Source organism: Orcinus orca, chromosome 7, assembly GCF_937001465.1.
Source record: "Orcinus orca chromosome 7, mOrcOrc1.1, whole genome shotgun sequence".
Classification (NCBI taxonomy): Eukaryota; Metazoa; Chordata; class Mammalia; order Artiodactyla; family Delphinidae; genus Orcinus; species Orcinus orca.
This window is the reverse complement of record NC_064565.1, coordinates 73,743,589-73,754,576: the sequence shown is the minus strand read 5'-3', so window position 1 is coordinate 73,754,576 and position 10,988 is coordinate 73,743,589. Positions and strand designations below refer to the sequence as shown.

At 37.8% G+C, this 10,988-nt stretch overlaps 1 protein-coding gene across 1 annotated transcript in view; it reads left to right on the top strand.

Moving 5' to 3' along the window:
• The first annotated feature begins 9,363 nt into the window (after positions 1-9,363).
• ZSWIM2 (zinc finger SWIM-type containing 2) overlaps positions 9,364-10,988 on the top strand; it is an 18,367-nt gene continuing 16,742 nt past the window's right edge. The window contains exons 1-2 of the mRNA XM_004276918.2: positions 9,364-9,557; positions 10,692-10,768. Coding sequence (XP_004276966.2) covers positions 9,393-9,557; positions 10,692-10,768 — 242 coding nt within the window. The 5' untranslated portion in view covers positions 9,364-9,392. The remainder of the gene's footprint in view (positions 9,558-10,691; positions 10,769-10,988) is intronic.

Sequence of the window (10,988 nt, the reverse complement as noted above, 5' to 3'; positions counted from 1 at the left end):
AGTGTTGGTTGGTTGGTTTGTTGGTTGGTTGGTTTGCCTCTAAGCCTGGTTCCCTAGAAAACCAAGCCTAAGGTGAAACTTGTATGCCAGTATTTTACTGGGGGGTGAAAACCCAGAAACACAGGAATAAAGGAAAGGAGAGAGGGGCAGGAAAATAGTATAAGCAAATATGAGGGAATGAATTATTGAAACTGATCTCTGCTTGATATCAAGCACAGCTGATTGCTCCATCTTGCAGGACCATCTTCAGAGTCTGCATTTCAGGAGAGTATGGAGCCAGGGCAGGGAAACAACTTATCCACCAGTTCCTGTCTCCCATTAGTCTCCCCATGGATGTTAAATTCCCAACATTTCCAAGCCCCAGTCATACTGGCTTGCCCATGGTTTTACCCAGTTGAGAGTTGAAAGTTCTGCTTCCTGGGCACCCCTCTCAGATCTGGGCAAACCAGGACAGTTGGTCACCTGAAGGACATCTCATACCTAAGAGCAATAGGTCAGACTGAGGAATCCAAGGCTGGAGAAGAGGTGCTGTCAGATTGGACCCACATAAGGAAACAGTTACCCAAAAACCACCAAAAGAATTGTAACCAAGATAACCTGAGGTGACACATAAGGTGTTCTGATAAAGTTTACTCCTTAATTTTCTGTTCCTATCACTGATTTAACCAGAAACTCTGAAAATAATATCAAAAACCCCTCTCAAAACTTTTAGACACATCACATATTCTATGACATATTCTATCAATTTTATCTTTTTGAAAAAAATCTCCTGATGTTTCCTCAACTGCTCCAGTCTAGACTGTTTTTCTTCTACTCCTTGTGCAGTTATTATCCTGGATATTCCCTCTATGTATATCTTCTGTTAGAATTCCTATGTCCAATAGTGTGTGTCTTTCTCTTTATTAGTTTACTTCTGTGTTTTGCTGGAGCATATGCTCCAGTATCTTCCTTAGGGGGAAAAAAATTGATGGAAGGTAAACATTCCAAAATCTTGCATGTCTGAAAATGTTTTTATCCTATCCGCACAATACTAGATATGGCTAGTTATAGATCTCTAGGTTTGAAATGACTTTTCTTTAGAATTTTGAAGTCCATGTCTTATAGTTTCAGTGTTGATGAAAAGTAAAATTCTGATTCCAGATCATTTAGTCAGATGCGCTCTCTCTCTCTCTCAGTCTTTCCTCTCTCTCTCTCTCTCTCTCTCTCTCTCTCTCTCTCTCTCTCTCTCTCTCACACACACACACACACACACACACACAGTGTAAAATCTTCTCTCTGATTCCATGATTATGAAATTTTACATTCATGGGCCTTGGTACTAGGCATCAGGGCCACCATATGCAGCATACATATCAGCATTGCACAACTCCACTTATGTATATAGGGTGCCCCCTTAGGGTGATTCAATGCCCAACCTATACACCCACCTCAACAGATGTGCTTTTACACTTTATAAGCCCTTTTCAATCAGTTAATTCATGCCTTTCAGTTCCAGCAAATATTTTGTATCGTTTGTTTAATGTTTTCTTCTTTCTTTTCTTTGGTCTTTTTCTGGAATTTCTATTTATGAGGTATTACATCTCTTGTACTGTCTTACAGTATTATTTTCTCACTTAAATTCTCTTCCGTATTTTGGTGGTGGCGGTGGTGGTTAGTTGGGAGTTGTTGTTGTTGTTGCTTTGTTATGTTTGTTTTCTCTGGGGGGTAAATTTCCTCAGTTCTTACAATCCTCTTGTGCTTTCTTGTGTCATATTTTAAATTGCTAAAAGCTATTTTTTTGTTTTCTTAAATTTTCTTCATGATAGCATTTTGTTCTTTTTTTTAAGGTTTTGATAGACTTATCTCTCTGAAAAGATGATGCAAAACTTTTCATGTTTTCTTCTCCCTGCTGAGTCTCGGTTTCTTTCTCAAAGTTTTTTGCTTTTAGCTATTTGATCTCTATCTCTTATGTTAAAGGTCTCCCTTAGGTTTCTAATCCTTAGTTACCAGCTCATATTTAAGAATGGGTGATGGAAAATCCCAGTTTGAAACTCTGAGTGTGCAAGTGGGGCTTTTTGCTGACTGTAATCAGCACTGCAAGTGATCTGGCTGGGCCATGTCATTGTCACTGGGGAGCCCCTGTGGTCAATGTTTAGGTCTTTCATCTTGGGGAAGTTTCCCTAGAGAAGACTCTTCCTTCCTTCTTCTTGGAAAGTAAATATCTGACAACAGTGATCTAGTTGTGGGTAGAGTAATGGGCTGGGATTCATCCTCTAATACATATATGCTTACTTAATACCTCTCTTTTCAGTATGATACTACCACCCTTGATTATTCTTGGGGTCCCCCAATGTAGATCCCTTCTGTTTTACCTCCTGCAGAGAATAAACCTCAGCTGATTTACCTGGGTGGAGGAAGTTGTCTGAATGTTCAGAATAAGGAAGGGGAACTGGGGATATAACTCCTTCCTAAGCAGCTTTTAATCAATTTTTCTTATTTTAGAATATCATCCCACTGCATCTTCCAACTGCCAGGGGTAGTTGATCCCATTAATCCTTAGGCTCTTTTGGAATTCTTCAAGGTAAACTGGACTGGTTCTCACCTTTTGCAACACAGGTTCAATACACAGCTATCACCAGCTGGCTATGGCAGCTACCATTTTCCAAAATTATGTTGCTGCTGTGTCCACTCTCATCCTTTTGTACTTGTGGGTTCATTCCTTTTAAAACATTCCTTTACTATAACGTCACTGGGGTTTTGGAAGGTAGCTTAGTGAGAGTCATATGTTTCATTTATCAAGCAGCAACCTTGCATTCTATTCAGCTAGTAGATTTTTTTTTTTTTTTTTTTTTTTTTTTTTGCTACTTAGGGCCCTGAGAAGGAAAACCAAAATATATTACAGATATCAGTTTATACGTGTTTCAGTGCAACAGAACTAAAGATGATATTTACAGAGTCCAGCTGTCCACGTCCACACCTGAATCACCTTGGAGGCATCATAAGCTCATGACTGATTCCTCAGGTTTGTGCTTCTAGAAACATAATTTTATTGGTGGCTCAGAATTGCTCAGTCCTTTGGCAACTAGCTCACACTAACAAAAAATTTCACAAAGGACTCCTGTATAAAAAAGGGTTCAATTTATTGACTTATAGTAAGAAGGATACTATCAAGTGAATAAAATATTCAAGTTTTATGAATTACAATTCTGTGCTCAAAGTACAGAAGGTCAAATAGTATGTATTAAAATAATATGATTATTTTAAAAGAATGAAAGCTTAATTAATAATGGTATGTTACTATATTAGTTTGATGTACTCTTACTATGTCAATTTGCAGATCAAATCATTGTCAAAATCCTTAGTTATAAATAATTCAACATAAAAATGTTTCATGACAATTAAGTCTTATTTCTGGGGGAAAAAAGAATATTGCATTAAGATGAGTCCAAACTAATGTATCCAACTTTTTAATATGCATCTTCATTGAATGTCCCACAGGCACTACAATCTTAACATGTTTAAACCTGTACTTGACATGTTTAAATCTGGACTCAAGATCTTTCTGTTCAACTTTCTGATCAACTCTTTCTTCTGTGTTATCTCTCCCAAGGGTTTGAGACTCATCTTTGACTCTTCCCTCTTGCTATCATCCATATCTCATTGGTTTCTAAGGCATTTTGATTCTATGCTTGAGACCCATTCTTTCTTCTATATCTCGACAACCACTAAGTTAATGAAGAGCCTCATTTTACGTACAAAAAAGTTACCTCATTTGGTAACAAAAAAGCAGAGACTCACTCAAGCTAATTAAGGCAAGAGGGTTTATTGTACCGAGTAATTGGTGAATCACACAATAAGCTGGGATATAAAAGGACAGGTGTTGATTAATAGAAACCATTTAAGCATAAAATTAAACAATAAAAAATAATAATACATAAATACAAATTTAAACAACCCTGGTTTATCTGGTAGACATCCTCTAGTGCCTTATTCATTAATCATGCATGGGAGATAAGCTTTCTAAATCCTATGTGTCCTTATATTTTTTTGATAACTTAGCTAGATATAAAATTCTAGTGTTGGTGTCATTTTCCCTCAGAACTCCTCCCAGTCTTTTAGCATCCCCTGATGTAAATGAAAAATTGGATGCTTATCTAATTTTTGCCTTTTTGTACCTATTTTTCCCATAGTGTAAACAGTTAGGTTTTTCTCATTCTCTTCAATGTTCTGAAATTTATTAGCCAAATATCTAGGTATGATATAAATCATTATTCATTCATCTTTACTCAGCACTTGATAAGGTCTTTCCATTTGAAGGTAAGTTCTCCCCCTTTGTTTTAGGAAATACCTTTTAGTAAATCTTTGATAATTTCCTCACCTTCATTCTGCCCTTTGGAAATCTTAATAGTCTGAATTTGTCCATCTTACATTAATCCTCTTTCTTTCTTTCTTTTTAATATTTATCATCTTGCTTCCTTTCTGCTTTATATTCTGGATTATTGACTTCATCTTTCAAAACTTCTATTGAACTTTTTATTTGACAATCATTTTTAATACTGAAAAGCTCTTTCTTATTCTCTGAGTGTTACTTTTGACTGGCCAAACCATTTTTATCTCTCTCCTCTTACCCATTCTGGTAGCTCTCCAATTTGTTAATACCCCCTTTCCATATTTCTGAGATTTTTTTTTTTCTTTTGGCCTCTAGATTGTAAAGACATGACTAGCTTCTGCCAAGACTTGAAAGGCAGAAGAGAAGCTTTTGAGACCACCCAGCCCAACTAGCAATAAAAAGTCCTTTGGTTTTTCTGTAGCAATAATAGTGGAAGTACTGATATCTAATCCTTAACTTCTAGAGTGTCTGGGAGGGATTTCCAAAGGAAAAATCTCATGGAGTGAACAGTTTTCCTGAGTGCCTCACTTTAGAGTGGGATCATACCTTGATTCTGTGGCCTTTCTAAATATTCTGTAAGCTAACTTATATGCTATAATAAATTTCTTTATACTTAGAATCAGCCAGAGTGATTCTATTGTCAAACCCAACGCTGGCAGATAACAAGGAGTAAACTGTTCCATGTTCATACCTTCACTTATCCCCCTTTTCACCAGTCAGTACTTTCCATCCATATATATCCTGGTAGTTTGTTGAAATTTGCCAGTTCATTTTCTATTACTGTGTTAAAAATGACCACAAACTTAGTGGCCACCCATTTATTAGTTTACAGGTCTATAGGTCAGAAGTTGAGGCAGGCCTGACTACGTTCTCTGCTCAGGATATTACAAGGCCAAAATCAAGGTATCAGCTAGGCTGTAGTCTTATCTGGAAGCTCTGGGGAAGAATCTGATTTCAACCTCATTAAGCTTGCTGGCAAAACCCAGTTCTTTGTTGCTATAAGTCTAAGGTCACCATTTCCTTTCTGGCTGTTAGTCAGAGGTTGCTGTTTTCTTCCAGAGCCCCCACCACCACCACCATCACCACTGCTTTATCACATGGGCCCCTCCATCTTCAAGGCCAACAAGAGAATCATGTTTTAATCCTGGCCTCTCCTTCTGCCACCAGACAAAGAAAATTCTGCTTTTAAAGGATTTGTGAGATTAGATTAGGATGACCCAAATTATCTCCTTTTTATTAACCCAGTCAACTGATTAGTAACCTTAATTACATGTGCAAAATCTCTTTTGCCATATAACATGACATATTCACAAGAGAGGGAATTATGCAAGGACAAAGGTCATTGGGGTCATTCTTAAAACTCTGCCTATCTCAGCCCTCTCTAGTTCACTTTAATATCAGAGGTTGAAACCTTTTTTATTATTTTCATAAGCTCTTCAGATTGAAAAGGATCTGACATTAACTACTCAGTTTTGCATCTTAATAGTATCAATCACACTCATAGTTGGTTACAGATTTATATTAGACTTGGATGTGCAAAATATTGAAGTATGTTCTCTCTATAAATGATCCAATCACTTGCTAGCCACTACTCCCCTAATGGGGGGGGGGGAAGCATAACTTCATAAACTCATTTAGTCTGATTTAATAAAGTCTTTTTAGATAAATGGTATATATTGCCAAAGAAAAATTGCACTGGCAGAGTAAACAGGCAAAGAAGTCTATTCAAGACATTACAGCAGGGGAGAGAGATTGAGCTCAACTATACTGGAACAAAAGGTGGGAGTTTTGAATCCTTTGGTGAGCTAGTTGGAAAGTACTGGAGGACCTTAAGGATAAGATTGGTCACTGCGATTAGACCATTTATGTTTGCTATTTGGTGATTATCAAAGTTAGGCTCCACGCTGCCACAAAAACTGGGAGATAGGAGCAGTATCTTTTTTGATTCTATTTCAAAGGGATGGCTAGCAGGTTCTTGAGAAAGATATTACTAGGTTGTAAAACTGGCAAGATTCTGTGAGAAAATCTGCATCTCAAAGGGGCAGTGAAAGAATTTACAATTGAAAGTTTTCTAAAGGAAATGCTCTAAGAAAAGGGAGGTCAGGGACTTAAAGTCCAGAAGAAATCTGTCTGAAGTTTAGTCAAGGTGAGAGGAATGTTAAGGCTACTTTGGTCACTATTAAGGATAAAATGTTTAGCATTTCAGTTTTCTACCCATCACCTATTTCTCTCCACAAATGTATATGAGTGTTTGAGGAAAGTGAAGCTTATGTAACCTTGTGTCTGATGATGAAAGATGGAGACCTTGAATCCATACAATGTCCCCTGGATTCTTGCTGGTCACTTCTGCAGTGTGGCCACTGTTGATCACCTGTTAGTAATCACTGAGTTGTTCTGGACCTATTGGATTTTTTTTTTAATGGAAGGTATCATGTTGGTTCCTCCCACTAGAGTCCTTGGTTCTATTTGCTTCCAGTCTTGAAGTCATTGAGTTCTGCACCCTCTTTGTATCCACTAGTATTCTGCCCTTCTTTTGTGACCATTCTCTAGGGGTAAACACAAATTCCTATATTCATTATATATCTTTACCCCTTGAGAACCAGGGCATTACCTCCAGTTCATTTACCTGTCTTCCACTGGCACCTCTGCATATTGCTTATCGTGTTTTAGGGCACTAAACTAGAAACTCAAGTTTCCTACTAGCCTGTACCTCCCTAACACTATTTCAGAAGTAAGCATACTACTACTCCTCCTCCTCCTCCTCCTCCTCCTCCTCCTCACACACACACACACACACACACACACACACATACACACACACACCCCCTAGATGTTCTCAGTCTTCCCAAACCCAGCTCATAGTTTCAATCCATCCCTCCACCTACTCCCACTCTTACCCCAACACACACATACCCACCCATGGTGAGAGTGGCAGCTGACTTTTTCCACTGACTTCTGTTACTCTTCTTCCCAACCCCTCAGGGCATTCTCTTTCATATAATTCCCAGGCCTAATACTCTAAGCCCAGTTTTTTATATCTTAATCTGTAGCTATAATAATTTTTAATTCCTGCCTTTATAACCAAATTGTATTGCTAAAGGGCCTAAAACTTAGTTCATGTAATTCAAAGCTTATCAATGACTTTCTAGCACTAACCACTTCCCTCTTTCCGAGGGCATTATGCTTCAAAATAGAACTTGGAGGGGAACAATTCCCTTAAATATTTGCAAAATATTACCCCTGTCACACACTCTTAAGAGATGAAGCAAACATATGGGATAGTCACCTGGCTAAAAAAATGTTTTTAAAGTCTTAACAGAGATACAAAAACAAATGTCTTATAGCTAAAGTTCTGTCTAGCAACCTGTGCTTTCTCTTTTTAATTTCCATAAAAGTATGAATACTGTTACTTTTATCATTCCCCAAAATAGAATTTATGAACCTATATTCAGTTGACATAATGACAATTGTGTCTTAAAGATGCGATCTTTTGAGAATGCTGTTTACCAGTTACACGTGTATCAAGTATTATTACCTAATTATAATAAGTAAAACAATTTACTTATTTACAAAAATAATTTGAACAATTATTTGCTATTGTTTGTTTCTTAAAGTTCCCTTCAAGGTAATTCTTAAATAACTATATACATAATATATGTAATATATATATGGAGATATATTATGTATGTATGTGTGTATATGGAGAGAGAGGGAAATGGTGGTTGAATAAAGTGGCTTCACTCTGAAACCTTACTCACCTTCTCATTTAGAAAGTGTAGATTGTCATTTATTTGGAGTTTTTTAAATTATAAGTATTAATAAATAAACTAAGTTAATTCAATTTATAAGTTCTTTTGGTTTCAATATGAAGTTTTTTCTTAATGCATAAAGTTTAACATCTAGCACCATTAAATTGATGGTAAAGTGGCAGTATGGTAGTACGTACATTAGTTGTTATTAGTAAAAATAGGAGAGTAGAGATAAAATTTAGTTAAGTTAAAATCTTAGACCTAGGATTAGATGCTGTTTATCCAGATGTCTCACATGTGAAAGCTGCCATTTCCATCATCTTCTTTCATACTGGGGCCTTTGGCCATTTTCTCCTTCCTGCGCTTGACATAATCTAGTTGTGAGTTCCTCCCATGATAAAATGGGACAAATATCCCCCAGCTTTATATTTTCGCCACCAACTGGCTATTTCCTGATTTCAATTTCTGAAAGAGATATTCCAGTAATATGGCTTCTTTACTTGACTCATACTGTATTACAGCTCTCCCCCTAGAACGTAGTAACAAAGCTCATAGACAATTTGAACTATTGAGTCAACATTGCACAGCTTATTCCTTAAATTGGGATTTGTAAATTTAGAGGGCATAGAGGCAATGGATTCCGCACCCCACCCCAAACACCCATCCCTACACAAACATGCAACTTAAAGATGCTCCCCTCGTTTAAAGACCATCCCCCCACCAACACACACATCCCTACTTAAGAGTCTAACTTCCCAGGTTAAAATCCTGTCTTCCACATCATTGATCTTCCCCCAGCGCTTCATTCAGATTATGCACCTAGTATGCAATCGGAAAATGTTTTTGGAACACTGTTGAATGTCAACAGTCACTCTGGGCTTTCGGATAAAAATGATGAATCATCACAGGATCATTTCAGCATCCAGAGCCCAAACTGTAACCGGGGGGTTGTGCGACTATCCTAACACAGAATTCACAAGCCCCCGCCTGCGAGGAACCAGCAGAAGGAACGCGAGAGATTTGACAGCGACGACTTTGGCCACCAGCTTTTAAATCAGCCAGTTGGGTATTAGAAACACTCTACAGTCAGGATTGTCGCTTCAGGAAGGAGTGGAGGCGGGGGCGAGCTGCGGAAACAAACCTCCGCGCAAGGCACTCTGGGACACTGCGACTCAACCGCCGTCTCCAAGGCAACAGGCGGGCACGCGGTTGTCATGGAGACCGGCGGGCGACTCAGAAAGCGGAGGGGCTGCCTTCGCCCCTACCCAGACAAGATGCTTCGCGGAGGCTGTAAGGCCTCTGAAAGGCGAAGACACTTTAGCGACCGCCTCAACTGGCAACAAGACCAGGCGCTGAGCAGCAGCATCTACCTCCTACGAGAGATGGGCCCCACCTCCTTTCTACTGAGAGAGGAAGAGCCGGAAAACAGGGATTTCCGAGTAACTACCCCCCCAAACCCGCCTTGGCTCCCTGCCAGGCCGACCCGCGCGGTACCCCCAGGCCCACCTTGTATGTAGCCACTTGCTGCCGAACCCCACCCGCGAGTGTTCCAGACTCTAAATATGTGCACACTGCAGATTGAAACAGTATTTGTTAGAAAAGTTCCATTATTGGAGGTTAGGACTCCAAATTGCATCCAACTCTCCTAAGATTATGGCCTTTGATCTCTGGACTTAAAAACGGGAGACATTTTATCTGAATATATGGTTTGCATTTACGTGCGTTCTCAGATCCGTTAGCAGTCACTAACCCTGTAATTCAAACGAAATGAAAATTGTACAATCTGTTTACAAGCCGTATATATTTGCTAAATAAATAAAATCAGGTTTTCTTTACTTTTTAGTCAGTCTGAAGCTATAACAAGACCCTTTTGAAGTATGGCTTAAATGGTGATTCCTTGGAAATGTCTTAATGAATAAAAATTCTTTTTAATTTTGCTGAAAGACCACAGATATTTCATATTCGTATATCCTACTCTCACCACTCAAAAGTCAGCCACCACTCTACCTCCCTGGAGTTGACTTGAAAATTTTTAATTTAGTGTCATGCTGCTTATGTCAGACGTCCTTTTTTCACTTTATAACCCTTAGGGCATTTAATAAATAGTTTAAACCAGTATAGACTTGGTGAATAAAATTCGTTTTCTTGAATAAAATTAAATAAAGTAAACTCACCAATTGAAACGCACAAAACAAAAACCCCAGAACTACTTTACAAAAGGTCTTTAGCTCTATTGCAAAGTAGAATTTCCTTTCAGTTAAAAATTTATAGATTTTTTTTCAAGTTTTTAAAATTAGATTTCTTTTCACTTGCCTGAATGTAGGTCTCTTAAAAACAGTCTTAGCTGACAATGCAATTTGTTGAACAAGGCAAAGAATAAGGAAGTGAAAAATTAGACTTGTGTCAAGAATTAAGACGTTCCAGTAGACTATGTTCAACCTTTTGGAGTCACCTAAACTAAAATATCTCTTGAAATCTCTTTTAATCCAATTATCTATTAATTTTACTCTATAACTCTAAAAACTGACTGGAACTTTTTTTTAAGTATGCATTTTTCCATTTTTCTTTTGAAGGTTTCTCTAGGAAATCCTCATGTTTGTAATTGTTCCATATTTCTGAAAGGAGGGGAACTTTGTAAGCATATATGCTGGTAAGTGACATTATAATGAAGATCTTCCACAAAGGAACATCTTGGTATATTACATGTTTTGCCTTTTTCATGGTTTGAGTACTGCAAGATTAAAGAAATTTGGTGTTGGGAGAACTTAAAGGTAAAATGGTTGTAGCTTGTCAATATCGTTTTGGATATTTTATTTCATCCCCAAAATTAAGTGAGGTTTAAAAATTAAGTGAGGTTTAAAAATTAAAGT